The sequence below is a fragment of the Arachis stenosperma genome, chromosome 2 (genome assembly GCF_014773155.1).
Source record: "Arachis stenosperma cultivar V10309 chromosome 2, arast.V10309.gnm1.PFL2, whole genome shotgun sequence".
In the NCBI taxonomy this organism is placed as follows: Eukaryota; Viridiplantae; Streptophyta; class Magnoliopsida; order Fabales; family Fabaceae; genus Arachis; species Arachis stenosperma.
The window spans coordinates 6,731,093-6,750,414 of record NC_080378.1 but is presented as its reverse complement, the minus strand read 5'-3'; the positions used below and the strand labels follow the sequence as shown (position 1 = coordinate 6,750,414).

Sequence of the window (19,322 nt, the reverse complement as noted above, 5' to 3'; positions counted from 1 at the left end):
GATTGATATATATGTTTCTGATAATAATAATAATAATAATAATAAGGTGGAAACTCAGGTGCAGTCGACTTCACGTGAATTTGATAGTTGAGAGCCGTTAGATGAAAATTTAGTCAAAAATTTTGACTAAATTTTCATCTAACGGCTCTCAACTATCAAATTCACGTGAAGTCGACTGCACCTGAGTTTCCACCTAATAATAATCTATGTCCCTGATCTTTTTTGATGAATCATATCACCAAGTATTCAAGTATATATCACTATTATCAACCCTTTCTTGTCCTTGAACCCTTCTTTGATCTTCATAATTATTTTCAAGACATAATTTCTCTATCCATATGGAGATTAAGTTGATGATGAATTTTAGATAGAAGAAGTTCTTTTGGGTCTTGAAGCACTTGCACCTTTTCTTGTTGCCACTTCTGTTTTTTTAGTAGCAGTTCTTGTCACTGTTACATTTAATAATAGAAATAGCCAGTGTCAATTATTAAAGCCAGATATTTCAAAATTTTCAATATTAAAATTCAAAATCAATTTTATTTTTTATTACAGAAATTTTAAAAAATAATAATCATAATATACACATAAAAGATCAAAATATTTTTTCACCTGAATTAGTAATTGGTGGTGTTGGCATTGAAGGAGGAAAAGTCAAGATACCAGGTGAGCCATATGGTCTTCTAGGGGGTAAAACTGGAATTTGCATCATTTGTGGATATTGAACCCTAAAACCATGACCTTGATGACTATGATATCTATGTGCATATTGAGCATTCAAAGGGTAAATATTAGGGATAAACCCTAATGGCCCTATTGCCCCATTATTGGAAGGGCAGTAAGGTGAGAATTGTTGACCTCCATAAATAGCATAACAATTCTGAAACAGAAAAAAAAAATCAAAAGAAATAAATCTGCCCAATATATATAAGGCATAGTCAATAATATGCACCAAGAAATAAAGATTTGTAATTTATATTTATGTAATAATAATTTTTATTTTTTTTAAGATTTATCTTTTATGGACTGACAATATAAAATATTTTACACAATCATTTAATTACATTCGTTTTTTTGGATAATTATTCACGTGGTCAACATAAAAAATAGTTATTTCTGCTGATATGACGATATAAAAATTAGATGTACGTGTAAATCTATTTTATATCGACAGTGCATCAAAACTAAAATTTTACTAAAATTTTCTTTTAAATCTTAAATCATAAACCAAACTAGTGACATGCATGTCAATATATTATAAAATATTAGTAAAAAATATGAAAAAATAGGAGTGGAAAAAAAAAAGAAATTTTGGGCAAAATTTTTCGAGAAGATTAGTATTTTTTCTATTATTTAAGCATCCAGTTGCACAAGAATACTTACCATAGGGACCATTGTTTCTTGTGAGTATCCATTATATCTGGTAATAGATGATATTAAAAAAAAAAAACCAAATTAATAATGAAAATATAGACAATATAGGAAGAAGGCAAAATATTAACCTGTAACTAATCATTATTATTATTAATATTAATATTATATTAAAAAAAGAGTACACGTTGCCTGGTGCTTTTATATATATTACCTATAAGTTGGATAAGGAATTCTGAATTGTTCATTAGGTTGATGGAAAAATGTTGATGAAGGAACAAAATGATGATGAGAAGGTGAAGCCAATATTCCAGCCATTGGTTTAAACCTTTCTGCATCAAATTGAAGATGAGAAGTTAATTTCATTGTTATTGTTATATATTAGTCATATATCCCTGAAAATTAATTTAAATAATTAATATTTAATTGATAAATGATAAACAATGTTAAAGGTTGCAATAGATTACCTCTTAGAATGAGATAAATAGATTAAATTGATGGAAAGGACTCAAAATGAAGAAAAGAAAGGTATGTCATTATATTGAAAAAGAAAGAGTAAGATTTTTTGTTCTTGTTTTTATTTGAAGTGTTATTTATTTTTAAAATACTGTGAAAAATAAAATGAAACAATTATTTTTTCACAAAATTAAAAAAGAAAAGAAAAAAAGAGAAACAAAAAGCAAATAAGGTTGGGAAAAAAAAAAAGAATGGAAGGAAATTGAGACCATGTTGAGGAGTTTGTGATGAGTGTTTCTTGTTTGCAGCAGTTGATGCAATATTACAATTTGCCCTTCTCCCATCAATTATTGGAGATGGATTTTGGCATGCTTTCTTTGCTGCCTCTGGATCCTTGAATGTGACCTATTGCAAAAACAGAGAATTACCAAATAATAATAATAATAATAATAATAATAATAATAATAATAATAATAATTGTTGACTATATGATCATATGCCAAATGAAATTAACTAGTAAAGCAAATATACCATATAAAGAAGATATATGTGAGGATTTAAAATAGAAGGTTAAATGGGCAATTTTTAATTAGTTTTACATAGTTTAAAAGTTTGTGATAATTAAAAGTTTCATATTGTATATATATATTTTTAATTAGATCGATCTCTATACTTCACATATTTGATATTTCTATTAATCAAAATCCTGTATTATTTAATTACTTTTTTTTAAAAAAACAAATTTATAGTGTAGGAGCTTGGATCATAACAATTTTAAATGAGAGAGAATCAGTTGAAAAAAGTTTGTAAAATATAAACAATTAAATAGTAATATTTGAATTAATAAAAGAGTAAATCAAATTGGTCCTAAGAAATTTTAGATGAGACATTTGGTTCCTAACAAATTTTTATTTATTAGAAATCTTTTCAAAATTTTTCTCGTCAAATAATTTGGTCATCCAAATTAAAAAAGATCACTATAAAATAAATTAATCTTCTTTTAAAATGACAAAAAAAACCAATTTATCTAAGAAAAATCATTTTAAGAATTTATAAAAAAAATAAAAATTTATTAAAAATCAAATTGTCTGATTCAAAATTTTAGAAAAACCAATTTGAGTGTTTTTATTCTCAATCAAACCTGTTTTTTTTAATTAATTTATAAAATATAATAAATTATAAAATTTAAAAATATAAAAATCTAATTGCAAATTACAAATTGCGCAAAACCCTTTAAATAGGAGAAAGTAATCTTACAAAGCCATAACCCTTGGACCTTCCAGTGTTCTTGTCTGTTATGACAACAGCCTCTATAATATCTCCAAATTGCTCAAAATATCTTCTCAGTGTCTCCTTTTGAGTCTCCCAAGCCAACCCTCCAACAAATATTTTGTTAGAACTTGAATCATTGTGTTTCCTTGTATTGTTGTTACAATCCACCATCTGGAATAATTTTTTTCTTTTAATTTTTGGGAGATATGATGCATGTGATTAATAATACACAGCAAGAAAACAAAAGGCTTAAAAAAAATTAAAAGTAATATAAGGTCCAAACAGTAATTTAAAATAAAAAATTAGCAAAATTGAATTAGGCGGCAAGAAAAATCTACAAAATAAACTTATCATAAAATTATTTATTTTAAAAATTTAAATTAATAGAAAAAGACAACAATTATATTTATAACTGAAACAAGAAATAATAAAAAATGAAAGTAAGCTTAAACTAAATGCTATTTCCTTCATCATTCTCAGAAACTCATTGGCTTCATCATTTTTCTTTTTTGAGTTCATATTAGAAAGGATGAGAATAAAAAGGAAGAAGGAAATTAAAAGATGAGGCATCATATATAATAAAATCTCTAACATAAATCAATTGCAACACAAAGGATAAAAAGAGAATATAATAATAAAATATATATAAAAATAAAATAAAATAATAAAAAAATTGTAAAGGACCAAACCTTTTCTTCTATAACACCTCTTTCTGTGTGCTATAATAATTTATGCTGTTTTTTTATTGGAGCACTAGACATATTTATCTTGTGCTCAAAAATTCATGTTCCTCTATTCAACTTTCTTCTCCCAAATATGCATGTATCTTCAAAATGCTTGCTCAATTTGAAGTTGTTGTAGAACTTGAGGAGATGATGATGATGATGATAATAATTTTGATATTACATAAAATAATAATCCTTTTCTATATACCAAAAATAATATCCTTTTCTTTAATGTGTATGTGTTCCCTCTTTACTCTTCTTTTCCTTTGCAAATTTATTTCTTTGTGTGTAGTTCTTTCTTCAGCCACTTTTTTTCCAGAAGGTGGTGAAAATGAAAATGGGGTCATGAAAGGATAAATTTCTATTTCTGAGAGTATTACAGAGAATCAAATTATTATAATCATATTAAAACAGGCTATTTTTTCTATTTTTTTCCAGGAAAAAAAAAATACTTTTTGGAAAATCAATATAGGGATCTTTAATTTCTAAGTTAATAGCAAATTTCTCACTTTTCGCTGTCACTTTCTTTATTTAATCACTTTTCATAATTAGATCATAGATATGTTTAGAAAAAAAATTTTCATTTTTATTTATTAGAAATTTGGGTTCATAAAATGTTTTATAATAATAATAATAATAAAGAAAAGAGTTTTGAGGGAATATAAGAACTTATTATTCAAATATTCATAGAGTTATATATTTGGCCTCATTATACATTTCAAAATATGTCCTTAACTTGAGATTGCAATTTGCAAGTAGTTTTATTTCAATTTTGCTTATGTCAAATTTGAACATTCTAAAATGAAAAGAAACTACAGAATTTAAGTTCATTCAAGTCTCTATCATTGTAATTGGCCATTAATCAATGTGAAGTGAATAATCCTTATTTTAATTTTGAAACTAATTTAATCTAGTAATCTTGTTAGGGGATAATGAAAATCGGTTAAAAAAAATTGCACATCTAAATATTCAAAATATTTATGTTCAATTTCCGAAAAGTACATATCAAAATTTATATCAACTGATTATTAACTATATGTTTTTAATTGTTTCTTAGATTTATTGCTTTTGAAAACTAGAATGTGTCGTCACTAAACTATGATCATAATTAATTGATTAGTTCATGCAGAAATTAAAATGTAGTGATAGAACCCATAGGAAGTACACCTTTTAATTTAAAGTGTGCTATAGTAATTATATTTGTATAACAACCAACTTAGGTTGGTCGAGTACTCAACTCACTTGTTCATTTAAGCAAGTATCAGGAATTTGAATCCCGCCTTGTGCATGCAATAACTCATTGACCAACAGCAGACCTTTAAATGGAGGTTTGATCTACGACAAATTAGTTCTTAACCTGTTGGGTTGGGGGATACGTGGCCAACCAAAAAAAAGTTATATTTGTATAACGCCTTTCAATCCATTTCATCATTTATGGAGAAAGTTAATCCTAAAGTTGTGAATCTAAAATAAAGGGTCAAAGTTTGTTTCTTGTTGTGCTAGGGCTATAAAGAATAAAGGCATTTCATTTGAAATGATTTAGTTTTTTTTTTCTTTATTATATTAGAATAGACTACATCATTATATGATTAACACCCCGTTTCCAAATGTAATCAAGTATCACCGAAAGTTGTAGGGCTATCTATATATAACTCAATGCCATAGGGGAAAAAATTAAAGTGAGAAATGAGAAAGAGAAAAGAAGAGTTTACTGCCGTATATGGCTAATAATAAGTTGTTTTGATATATTATTAGGGTTCACATTTTAGAATTTAGGGCAGGGGTTACTGTTGAAATTTTTGTCGGAAAAATTTGATAAGTGCAAGATCATAAGTGGAATATATTTGACGACCATTATTTTACAAAATTTTTTACCGTAATATTTCAGTTAGATTTTTCCACGCAAATCTTACAATATAATGTAAGTGTTGAGCCAATTTGAAAAAAATTTGTACCAGAATTTGTGTTGATTTTAGCGACAGATTGTAATATCCAACGATAAATAATTGAATGTTTATATTTTTGTTGTGATTATCGGATTTTCTCATTAAAATGGTAAATAGACAGATAACAGTTGTATATTTGGTGGTAAAACCTTTTAAATATATCTTCATAAGCAAGAAAAAAAATATTCTGCTTCAACAACTCTAAATAAATAATAGAGTATTTATCCATTTTGGTCTCCAAAAAATTTTGAATCAGATACTTTAGTCCTCAACTAAAATTAATTATTTGATTGATTCTTAACAATTAACTCCGTCAATCTTTTAGATCTTTTGCTTCGTCAGCTCTAACAGAGGATAAAATGGTCCCGACAACTCTAAGGGACAACATAGTCCTTGCATTGACCCTATTTTTAGAAATGACGTCGTTCTCCCTTAATTTTCATTGTATCTTGCATAACCCTAACAGTCTAACACTGCAACTTCAAGCTACATAATACACACTCGGCAACTTTAATGTTCACAAAAAAAAAATTCTCAATTTTTTCAACCAATTCATACTCAAAAAACTAATGACTATGTCTCTCAAGTATTTTGTCATCTTCATGGATCACATGAATCTAGACAGCAAGTTTGATTTGTTAAAACCTTTCGTCGTCGCCATCTCTCTCCTCCTTTGCCCTATCATCTCCATAGTCACATTGTCCACTACTCCGATTGTTTCCTTCAGTTTCTTCTCTGAACCAATGTTCAGTAATCGCTTCAGTTTTTATATGATCAGCGACGACGACATTGCTCACTGTACTGATAGCTTGGATACGAGGTCAAAGCTGTCTACCAGCTTGGACTTCGGGAGAGAAAGAATGGACCATTCCAAATGAGAAATTGCATATGATGTTGAAGGAAAATCTTCTCATGATATCCTAATGTCCAATAATCTATATTGCTTGTCAGAGAGTGGAGAAAGACGTGTCCTTAGGGTAGTTGTGAAACTTGGTCATGAGGATGTGGTGGATATTGTCAGGATTGGAGGTAATGCTATTATCGAAGACGTGGAGGTGGATGCTTTTAGTGGGTGAAGTGCGGAGGAAGTGGGTGTACCAATCACAGAGATATTTTTATCTTTTTTCCAACTCATGGCCAAATTTCATGTTGGAGGAAAAGATATATCACAATTCAAACCTTATTTATTCTTCTGAATTATATTGTTGTGCCTGTACTTATGTTCTTGATTGTATATATGGTTCTGAATCAAATATAATGATACAATGGTATTTTCTTTTACTTCATTTTAACCAAACGTTTAACAGTCTCTTATAAACTCATTAGGTTAATAGCTTGCTGTTAGGTTATTAGCATTAATTTTGGTTATGTAAATAAATATTGTGAAAATCCGAAAAAGATATATTGAAATTGATATGACCTTGTAATATGTGATGGGGAAAGTATATGAGAGAATTAATAAATTAATAGTAAATATTGCAAAACTGATTTATGAAGAATTGGGACTATTCTGAATTTTAGTATGTAAATCAAATTTCTGAATGCATGTCTTTTTGGGCTTTTCAATAATTCTAAATTTAGGGGTTTGCTTTCAATTTTTCTAAAGTTTTCATGTGGATCAACATCTTTCTGGTGCTTTTTCAGTTCCATCTTTTTGACCCTGGTTAAACAAATTTCTACTATTATATTTTTCTTGCAGCTTCTGTTCTAAAAGCTGTGTTAAGGTACGGAAAGAAGCAGTTTGCCGTTGATGAGACTAGGCGTGATACTTACAATTGTCCAGTGCCTTCATGTAATGAACCACCAGTAAGAAGGCCTTTATTTCAGTCTCTACCCATGTAACTATTTTAAAGAAGTCCCTACCATCAAGTGAAATTAATGATTATGTTTCACCACTTGATTTGCTCCTCATTTTGCTGTTTTATGTGATATAAAATTTGGCAATTTTTGTTATATTTCACTACTTGATTTGCTCCTTATTGTGCTGTTTTATGTCTGTTTAATATTTTTATACAGCAACATAATGAAAAATGGAGCAACTTCAAAGAGGAAAAGGCTAGTAAAAAAGTATCAAGCTCATTTAGAAAGAGAAGAGAAGCATATTGAAGTTCCAATTACTGAGGATGATAGATCAAGGCCATTTCCAAATGATGGAGAAAATTTTCATATCTCCCTTAAAGAAGATTATGTTAGTGAACATGAAAATGACAATTTTGATATGGAAGCAAACCAAGTTATGGAAGATGTTCATGTAGAAGGTGATGTCCTTTTGTTTGTTACTATTTGTTTTATATTTTCTGATTATCATTATTTGGTTTACGAATCCATATTTGATTCACAGCTTCCTTTTCTATATGAATAGTAACATGTACATATACTTGTTTAATTTGGAAAGACTTCTATATAATTCACGGCTGTCCCTTTCTATATGAATAGTGGCTTTTTTTATTTTAATTTGTACTATTTCTCAATTTTTTAATTTAGAAACACCAAAAGTTAAAAAGACTCGTGGAAAAACAAGATATATGCCTAAAAATTTATGTAAGAACTTGGAAAGAAAGGGAGGAAGTGACTTTTGATCGTGGAGTAGCCGTGGGGCCAACTCCTTAGAGAGTGAAGGAATTAACCAATTTTATTGTAACAATGAGAAGGAATAGTGATTTTATTACCTTGATGTACATTAATTGGAAAACTGTGCCTAGGCAAATCAAAAAACGCATATGGAAGTATATTAATGTAAGTTCCATTTATTTTTATGTTTATGCCATATGTTTATAATCTTTTTATTCATATGATATGATGAAATCGATGTGTTTGTAGTCAAAGTTCATTCTTCCAAAATCATCAAAGCTATGGGCGATGACGGGTGTTCAAGGAGCATGGAAGCGATACAAGACAAGAATCAAGAAGAAACACTTTGAACCATAATTTATTGTAAGTTAGTCGATAATTTTCTTGTTTTAGTTGCTGTTTTATGGTTGTTTTGGTTGTTGTTTTAGTTGTTGTTTTATGGCTGTTTTATGGTTGTCATGGTTGCTGGTTTATTTGCTACTTTATGGTTGTATTGTGGCTGTCGTGATTGCTATTTTATGGCTGTTTAATGGCTGTCATGGTGGCTGTCTTATGGCTGTCGTGGTTGCTGTTTTAGTTGCTACTATTGTTGTAACACTTGAATACACATGTTACTGTTAAGCTAATGTTTTGACTATATTTTTTTTGTCCATTTAGATTTGACTGTGACTTTCTTATGGTTAGATGAAATTTTCTAAAGAGATAAAGGCGACTCTTGGCACAATGGTGAAGCACAAAGTCTTTTTGGTTTCAAATGAAAAAACTAATTTCTTTTTTGTTCAATTTCATTATGAGAAAAACATGTATTTTTTTTACTTATGTTTATCATTTATTTAACTTGGTAACTTAGCAAGTATGTTAATTGGTACTTGGAATACCTTTCTATATATATGCAATATATTTTTATTAGCTCATTCTCTTCTTATATTGATTAAATTGAATTTAAATATTTAAATATTGTTCCTTTAAATTTTATATAAATATAATAAAGTTAAAAATATATTACTTTAGATATAAAAAAAGAGAACCTAAGAAAAACTCAATCAGGTGTTGTTTTAAGTATTAGAAAAAAACAACTATAAATAAACTTAGATAAGTGTTGCTTTAAGTCTATAAAAAGGCAGCTTAAAAAAATCTGGACAAGTGTTGCTTTAGGTATATAAAAAGGCAACTTAAAAAAAATCTAGACAAGTGTTGCTTTATGTATTAGAAAATACAACTCATAAAAAGTGTTGACATAAAGTCTTATCTAAAACGTTGTCTTTGTGTACTCTAAGGCAACCCTTTCGTAGAGTTATTTTTTTTTTTTGTAGAAAAGGCAACGTTTTTTAAAGGTTGCCATAAAAAGGGTTCCTTTGATACATAAAAGCGTTGCCTTAGACTAAAAGTAACGGCCGTATAGTCAACCCCCAAAAAGCGTTGCGTTTTGTCGGAAAGTGTTGCCTTTGATCAAAGGCAACACTTTTTCGTATTATAGGCAACGCTTTTAAAGGGTTGCCTCATCCCGAATTTGTTGTAGTGACACGCGCGACAATTACACCATGGCTTGATTTTGGAGATGAAAAGAAGGAAGGAAAAAATGGAAAAGAAGACTATGAAGGTAAAAAGGGAGAGTATGAACGTTAGGGTTATACAAGATACGATGGAAATTAGGAAATAATAGTGTCGTTTCTGAATAAAGGAGCAAGGACCATTTTATCTCCCATTAGAGTTGTCATAGACTATTTTGTCTTCCATTAAAGTTGACAGAACAAAGGATCTAAGTGACTGACGAATTTAATTGTTATTAGAGATCAATCAAATAATTAATTTTAGTTAAGGACTAGAGTGTCTGATCTAAAATTTGTTAGGACCAAAATGAGTATATACTCTAAATAATTTTAATTTTGAAATGACTGAATGACATGCTTAATATATTCTTTAAATACTCCATCAATTATTGCTTGGATATGTGGTATTTTCTTGAATATTCAATATTCAAATCCAATACTCCTGTAGCAAAGAGTCAAAAACAATTTGAAGCTTCTTATAGATTTAAGTTGTGATCTTAGACGATGTTGTGAAGTATTTGTTGATGATCTTTCAAACTTTATAAGATTTCAATTCCAACAATGCACAACTTTGTTCTTGAATGTTATACCAGTATTGGTGTATGAACTATATGTGCATAGAAGAACAGAGTTTCTAGCTAGGTTCAGTAACTTGTGAAAGAAGAAAGCATAATTCCCATTAGAAGATTGAGAAGTACATCACAAATTTTTGTGTAACAGAAAGTGGTTGCATACTATATAATGATAGAAAGTGTAACAGAAAGTAATAAAAAATAACTAATTCGAAAACTAACTATATCCAGCCACCCTTAACCTACTTAACAATATTTTGTGTTAAACGGGTGTAATTAAGCATAGGCTAATTTCATCGTGAGAAAGTACAGGGAACAAATTTTTCGTTAGTCAATATGAATCAATTTTAGAGTTTAGGTTTATAATTTAGAATTTAAAATTAAATTTTTATAATTTATGATCTAAAATTTAAAATAAATAAAATAATTTTTAAAAAATTAACCGATATTAACTAAAAAAAATTAACTCTCTAACATTACTTTTTTTTTTATCATTTATAATATATGACAATTCACAAGTCATCACCGACATCGTTGCCTTGATTATTATTTGATAAAACAAATTAAATACTATTTCATACGCCATAAGATGCTTCTATTTTTTGACTTAATTACCGGAAACCAATATTATTGTTTTTATGTTCAACTCTCACCATCATTAGGATTCCATATCCCACCATACCTCCATGCATGACCCTACCCACCATCACCCTTCACCCTCACCAACCTTCCTCTTTGCAAACTAACCATGCACCATGAAATAATAATCAATAATGTATGTTTGTTGGATCAAATATGGTGAAAACTCAGGTGCGGTCGACTTCACGTGAAGTTAATAGCTGAGAGCCGTTAGATGATTTGACTAATTTGACTAAATTTTTATCTAATGGTTCTTAGTTATCAACTTCACGTGAAGTTGACTACACCTGAATTTTCACTGGCAAATATATATAACTAGCAATCTTGTGACTAGCTATCTTGTCCAATTATATATTTTAAGTTATGTTTATGTTTTGTCTGACATAAAAATATCTAGACAAAATATGAATAATTTTTTATTTTTATTTTCTAAAAGTATTTTTTTTATTATAGACTTATAGTAACATTTTATATTTACTGTTATTATATTTTTATCTCGAAAACACAATATTAATCTTGACTAATTTAGGTGTTATGTACGTTTTAAAATTATTATAAACACTTCATTTTGTGTTTGATAAATTAAAAATATTATCCATTTATATTTACAGTTTTTAAAAATTAATTTTAAAAATATTTAAAAAATACTTTTTAAAGTTATTTATATTTATTAAAATTAAAATAATTTAATATAATTTTATATATTAATAAATATTCAAATTTATTATTATTTTTCTATTATTGTTTATTTAAATTTTAAAAATTATTTTACTAAATATAATCGCTTATGTTTATTAGAAATTAGTTTTAATTTAATTTATCATTTATAAATGTTACAATTTTAAAAAATTATCTTTTAAAAATAACTTTTTATAAATTACTTGAAAAAAATTAAATATTTAATCAAAGAATTTGGTTAAAACGAACAATGTTTACCAAATCAAAACCTCACTTTTTATGTGAATAAGTAATAATAGTTCAAATGACATAGTCTTTTCATACTCAATTGAGAGGTTGCGAGTTCGAATCTCCTATTTTTTGGTAAAAAAAACCCCACTTTTTGTTTATTTTTTAAATATTGAAACCTTTTACTTTTTGCAACACCTCGCTCATCTTGTTTTTTTGACTGTCGGTGAAAAGTGGGTCCTCTTTCTAAAGCAAAGGTAAACAATGGATACAAGTACCCCGCCCCATGAATGAATAAGAAAACAAGTTCAGCATTATTAGCGTAATGAGACATGTTGACCGTGAATCATGATCCCCCTATATCATCGTTGACCAAAATCTAATTAATTTGTATCTTATAATTGCCTTCACAAAATAAAGGATGATCATAATGCATGCTATAAGACAAATGCTAAGATGCTCCCAATCAAGAAAAAAGGTGCTCTCAAATATTTTATTTATATCTTATTAGCACCTTAATATTAGATGCTAAGAAAGTAAGAATATAATAAAACAGAAGAAATATTTAAAAAATAATAAAATCAGCCTAAATTAATCTAAACTGGTCTATTTTATATTTATTAATTACTTCTAAAATAAATGTATAATATCAGATATAATAAATATATAATTTTAAATAATAAATATATAAATTATAAATATTAAATTTAATAAAATAATTTAAATTATTATCTCCTTAATATTAATGTAACAAAAATACAATAATAACTGAACAAAATAATTAATGACATGTTAGTTATAAATAACATACAATAACGTTCTGAAATCATTTAAAAAGATCTATAACTTATTAGGAGCTATTAATATTCAGAGTTAAGACATTATATTATTATTTAGAAAATATTGAGACATCATAAAGAATCACGTACACATATGAATAGTTAAAAAAATATTTTATCATTAATAAAATTATTTAAAATTTTAAAAGTAATTATCTTAGTATTTAAACATAAAATTATTATAAGATACGAACAATGTAAATAACAGACTGCATTTCAAATCCTTAACGCATTCAAAATAAAAATTATATCTAATTAATTTAAAATTTAATTTTTAAAATTAAAATTAATTTTTTTAACCTATTATTTAAGTTATTCAAAAAAATATTATTCTCTAATACTTTCTCTTATATCTAACAGATAAATGTAATGAAAATATATCATACTTTATCATACAATATCTAACAAAATTGCATCAAAAGCATATCTAAAAGATCTTAATTATTTGACATCAATGATATTCAAGCTAAGAATGTATAATAATTAACTCCTAATATAAACAATGGTGCTAAAGAAACAATTGCCATAAATTACTTCCTTAATGATGCAAGTGGGGCCACCCCACTATAAAAGCCAACTTATTGTCACCATATACATCCAATTTCCTTCATATAAGTAATCTAGTTCTTGATCACAAACAAGAAAAGTATTTGATCCCTTTTTGTGTCGGTTAGTCAAACAAGAAAGAAACCCTCAAGAAACCTCCTTCAATAGTTCAATTCCTTCTCTCCCTCACCATTCCAAATCCTTTATTTAATCAAAACCTCATCATATTAAGATCACATCAACAATATCCACCATCACAAAAAAAAATTGATCTTCTCCCAAAAGAAAAAAAAATGGGGAATTGTGTGTTCAAAGGGTTGCAAAATGGTGTATTGGAGGACATGATGGTGAAAGTAGTGACCTCAAATGGTGGAATCATGGAGCTATACTCTCCCATCACAGTTGAATGCATAACAAACGAGTTTCCGGGCCATGGCATTTTTCGCAGGTATCATAACATAATATCAGAGCCTCTATCAAACAGCGAAGAACTCCATGGCGGCCAAATCTACTACCTCCTACCTCTAAACCCAACATTATTATCTTCATCAAGCAAAAGGGTACCTATAACCGAAACCAATAATCCCAACATAACACCATATAGAATGTCCACGTGTGAAAAGAACACAAACCCTAACCCTAACAATAACAAGAACACATCGTGGGAACCTCATGAGGTTCTTCCTAGGTACAACAATACGGGGGTGTGGAAGGTGAAGCTTGTAATAAGCCCCGAGAAGCTGTCGGAGATTCTTGCACAAGATTCTAGGACCGAGGCGTTGATAGAGAGTGTGAGGACGGTGGCGAAGTGCGGCAGCGGCGTTGCGCCGTCGTCGTCGATGACCAACTCCGATCAATGGAGCGTGTGTAGTAGCAGTTGTAAAGGTTCTACGTTTGGTGTGGATAGTTAAAATTTAGCTTTACCTTTTTCAGTTTTTTTTTTTTATTTAATTATTGTTATTATTGTTTAATAACCCTAATTATTGTCTACTTTATTTGCTTCTGTAGATGATAAATATTAGCTTTTAATTTTTTTCTTCATTTCTTTTTTAGGTAAAAAAATTTTTGTTTGTGATATCTAAACATGTAGTGGTCTCTTATTATTAATTTAATTTTAAAAATATAAAAATATTTAATAACAAAAATATTAATAAAAAGTAGACTAAATTTATTTTATTTAATGTTTATTAATTATCGTTAAAATTAATAAATATTAAATAAAATAAATTCAGATTGTATTAACTGATTTTTTATGATTTTTTTAGTGTTACCATTAAAAATTAATAATTCCCATTTCTTGTTCAATATAATTTCTTGGTGTAAACAAAACAAACTATCGTGTGCTCTGTTATTCACTTATTCGTATTTAATTCGAATATTGGTGAATCATAATTATATTTATCTAGTTATTTAATTTATTAGGTCTTATATATTCAATAATTATCTCATTAATTATAAAGTATAAAAATTAAAAGACATAATCTTCACACGTTGCTGAATGATTGCGCAAAAGAAAAAAGAGTAATGGGTTTGCTCCGCAATCGTCTTGGGTGCAACCATTTTTTTTTCACAAAAGTGATAATAAGTTTAGTATCACAATATATATTATATATTATTATAAATTATTTAAACACGTATACTCATTCCTGAAAAGTAATAAATTTTTTTTTGTAATAAATAATTTTTTATAACAGTATATTCTTTTATCATATTTTTTTAATATCTTATTGAATAAAACTTACATAAGTACAACTGTACAATATAATAAGTACGTCAATGCGTTATTTTTAATGACAAACAAATTACTTAATTCTATCGATTAGATCCAATCAAGAACTCTATATAAGCTTTTCTTATATCTTTGTCTGAGATATTTTGCTATTTTTTCAAATTGACAAAACATAGAGCGAGGAAATAAACAAACATTAGTAGACAAAACCAAAAAAAAAAAAACAGTAGTAGTGTTTAATAATTTTAAAAGGATTTTAGCAAGTTTTATGCTAAATAAACATAAAAATTCACTACTAGAAAATTAGTTATTGTTACGGCCTGGCCCAAGGTCCGCACGGGTCGACCCGACCCAAACTCTACCCGACCCGGCCGCGCGCCCTCCAACCGACCCGGACACGCGTCCTGTACGGCTCACACGCGGCTGCAGGACAACGTCCTTGAGAATATGGGCCTGTCCCCATGAGGGACCCACTACTGACATGTATATAAAGGGAAGATTGGCTCTTCCCACGAGGTATGTCATATCCTTTCACCTCACCATTCTGCCCGCCTGCACATCGCTGACTTGAGCGTCGGAGTGTCTTTGCAGGTGGCACCCCCCTCATCCTCTCTCCAGGACAAGTGCTCGTCTGCTCAACTAACCCGCAACCAGCGCGCCCAAGGCTAAGGCATCCTCACCCCCTCACTTGCACATCCGACCTGTCCGGAACCCGACAACCGAACATTGGTGCCGTCTGTGGGGACCCCTGCCTAAATGGAAGTCGCGCTAGGTCCCGGCGACCGAGCTCGAGCGGCCGGAGCGGAGGGGGCAGCCTCCGTCGCCTCGCAAAGGGGAGGGCGGAGATCCCCCCAACAACACACGAGAACACGACCATTCGGGGGAACGGGCGGCGATAGCGCCATAATAATGCAGGAGCTACGCCACAGGGTCCAGAACCTGGAACGACAGCTGGCCGACCGGGAGCGGGATGGACGGTCTACCGATCCCAGCTATACCCCATCTCCCGGGAGCGAAGAGGAGGACTCTCACCGAAGTCGCCCGCGGCGTACATTTGCATCCCGGACGGAAGCGGAGAGCACACGGGAGGAGTCACCCATAAGGAGAAGACGAAACGACACGATCATCTACTCCCGCGGCAGACCAACCCGCCGAGCGGCAAGAGGTCACGAAGACGGGGAAGGAAGATCCGAGAGAACACGACAACCCGTGATAATGGGCGTCACCCCGTTCCACCGATCTATCCTCGAGGTCCGGTTGCCGAAACACTTCGACAAACCAACGGACATGAGGTACGACGGAACTCAAGACCCTCTAGAACACCTCACGGCCTTTGAGGCCAGGATGAATCTGGAGGGAGTGGGGGACGAAGTAAGATGTCGCGTCTTCCCGGTAACCCTAGCAGGGCCAGCGATCAGATGGTTTAACGGCCTCCCACAAGGTTCCATATACAGCTTCTCAGACATCAGCCGTGCATTCCTGGCCCAGTTTACAACGCGGATCGCGAAGGCCAAGCACCCTATCAACCTGCTAGGGGTAACCCAGAGACAAGGGGAGCCGACGAGGAGGTACTTGGATCGGTTCAACGACGAATGCTTGGAAATTGACGGCTTAACCGACTCGGTGGCCAGTCTCTGCCTAACGAACGGCCTCCTCAACGAGAACTTCCGAAAACATCTTACCACGAAACCGGTTTGGACGATGCATGAGATCCAGACGGTAGCCAAGGAGTATATAAACGACGAGGAAGTCAGCCGAGTCGTGGCTGCCAATAAGCGGCAGTCCGGTTACAGCCAAGCACGGCAACCAGGCGACGGAGAGAGAGCAAAGGAAAAAGCTAGGGAGGAGGCGTCAAACAGGGCACCTCGACCGTTCCCCCGGGTCGGGAAATTCACTAACTACACTCCGCTCACTCTCCCCATCATGGAAGTCTATCAACAAATAGCGGAGAAGGGAATCCTGCCGAAACCCCGACCACTTAAGGACCGCACGGGAGGAAATAAGAACCTCTATTGTGATTACCATAAGGGTTATGGCCATCAAACACAGGACTGTTTTGACCTGAAGGATGCACTAGAACAAGCGATAAGGGAAGGAAAGCTAGCCGCGTTCTCCCACCTCATCAGGGAGCCGAGAAGACGCTATCGCGATCAAGACGAGGAAGGCAAAGCCCGTTCGGCCAAACGGCGACAAGAACCCGAAGATAGAGACCACGGCCTCACTGTGATAAACGTGGTAACGGCCAAAAATGCCGCGCCAAGATCCCGGTCGGCACAGAGGAAAGACGTTAAGGTTTTGACGGTCTCATCCCCGCCGGTGTAAAGCTCTAAGAAGCCCCCCTCCATTTCTTTCGGCCCGGAAGACCAATGGTTCAACGACGCCCCGGAAAACCCCCCCATGGTCATTACGGCCAGAGTGGGAACCGGCCTCGTCAAACGGATCCTCGTCGACACAGGAGCTGATTCAAATATCATGTTCCGCAATGTTTTCGACGCACTAGGGCTAAAAGATGCCGACCTGACGACTCACCAGCACAGGGTTATCGGGTTGGGCGACCACTTCATCAAACCGGACGGAGTAATATCCCTACCAATATCGGTGGGACAAGCCCAAGGCCGAAGATCGGCGATGGCCGAGTTCGTAATCCTCCGAGACTCCACTGCCTACAACATCATCTTGGGAAGAAAAACAATCAACGATTTCGAAGCCATAATCAACACAAAGCTGCTAGTCATGAAGTTTGTTACCGACGACGGATCCATAGGGACCATAAGGGGAGACCTCGAGACGGCGGTCGCTTGTGACAACGCCAGCCTCTCCCTTAGAAAGAAGTCCAAGGAAGCATCCGGCGTGTTTCTGGCCGACCTTGATGCCAGAGTGGACGACAAGCCGAGGCCGGAACCAGAAGGGGATCTGGAGAAGTTTAGAATTGGTGACGAAGTGGAAAAGTTCACATTCGTTAACAAGAACCTCCCACATGAGTTGAAAGAGCCCTTGATCGAAATGATAAGAGCCAACAGTGACTTGTTCGCCTGGACTCCAGCCGACATGCCGGGCATAGACCCCAAAATCATCTCACATCATTTAGCCGTCAAGATGGAAGCACGCCCGGTGGCCCAACGGAGGAGAAAGATGTCGGCGGAGAGGGCAGAGGAGGTGGCCAGGCAGACGGCCAGCCTCCTAGAAGCAGGCTTCATACGGGAAGTGGATTACTCAACATGGCTCTCAAATGTGGTATTAGTGAGAAAACACAACGGCAAGTGGAGAATGTGCTTGGACTATTCTGACCTTAACAAAGCATGCCCCAAAGATTGTTTCCCCCTCCCTAACATAGATGCACTCGTCGACGCCGCGGCGGGATATTGGTATCTAAGTTTCATGGACGCCTACTCCGGGTACAACCAGATACCGATGCACCGTCCTGACGAAGACAAGACGGCATTCATAACACCAGGAGGAACTTTCTGCTACAAGGTAATGCCATTCGGCCTGAAAAATGTGGGGGCAACATATCAAAGGCTGATGAACAGGATATTCCACGACCTCATGGGGAAAACAGTGGAAGTCTATGTGGATGACATCCTGGCAAAAACAACACGACCTGACGACCTCTTGGACGACCTGGCGAGGGTATTTGCGTCCCTCCGTCAACACGGCATGCGGTTGAATCCCCTCAAGTGCGCCTTTGCCATGGAAGCTGGCAAGTTCCTGGGATTCATGATAACTCAGAGAGGGGTAGAAGCCAACCCGGAGAAATGCCAGGCAATACTCCAGATGAAGAGCCCGGGTTGTGTCAGGGACGTCCAGAGGCTGGCAGGGCGGTTGACCTCATTATCCCGATTCCTCGGAGCTTCGGCAACAAAGGCCCTGCCATTCTTTAACCTCATGAAGAAAGGGATGGCGTTTGAGTGGACGCCCGCATGTGAAGAGGCCTTTTGGCACTTCAAGGAAATCCTGGCGGCGCCTCCCGTCCTCGGGAAGCCAAAGGACGGGGAACCACTATACCTATACCTCGCCGTAACGGGTGAAGCCCTAGCCGCAGTTCTGGTACGGGAGGACGGAAAAGCTCAACAGCCAGTCTATTTCATAAGCAGGGCCTTACAAGGGGCTGACGAATGGATTTTTGACGGTTTAGAATTTCTCAAATAAAATCTCGTTGCAAGTATAGTCCCTAAACCAATCGCTAATCCTTTCGTGCAAAAA

At 33.2% G+C, this 19,322-nt stretch overlaps 2 protein-coding genes across 2 annotated transcripts; one reads left to right on the top strand and one right to left on the bottom strand.

Annotated features, from left to right (window-relative positions):
* Nucleotides 1-216: 216 nt before the first annotated feature.
* Nucleotides 217-3,285, bottom strand: LOC130960279 (probable RNA-binding protein ARP1; the record flags this gene model as incomplete). The annotated part of the gene is made up of 6 exons (XM_057885649.1): nucleotides 217-449; nucleotides 610-877; nucleotides 1,381-1,417; nucleotides 1,583-1,700; nucleotides 2,094-2,229; nucleotides 3,082-3,285. Coding segments are annotated over 6 exons (849 nt in total), but the record flags the coding sequence as incomplete, so codon positions are not given.
* Nucleotides 3,286-13,498: 10,213 nt separating this feature from the next.
* LOC130961898 (uncharacterized) lies at nucleotides 13,499-14,478 on the top strand. Its single transcript, XM_057887935.1, has one exon. It carries the CDS (start codon nucleotides 13,684-13,686, stop codon nucleotides 14,299-14,301), a length of 618 nt encoding a protein of 205 aa, XP_057743918.1. The 5' UTR covers nucleotides 13,499-13,683; the 3' UTR covers nucleotides 14,302-14,478.
* Nucleotides 14,479-19,322: the final 4,844 nt, after the last annotated feature.

Excerpts from the sequence above, each read along its gene's own strand:
- LOC130961898 (XM_057887935.1), top strand. The coding sequence starts at position 13,684 with ATGGGGAATTGTGTGTTCAAAGGGTTGCAAAATGGTGTATTGGAGGAC.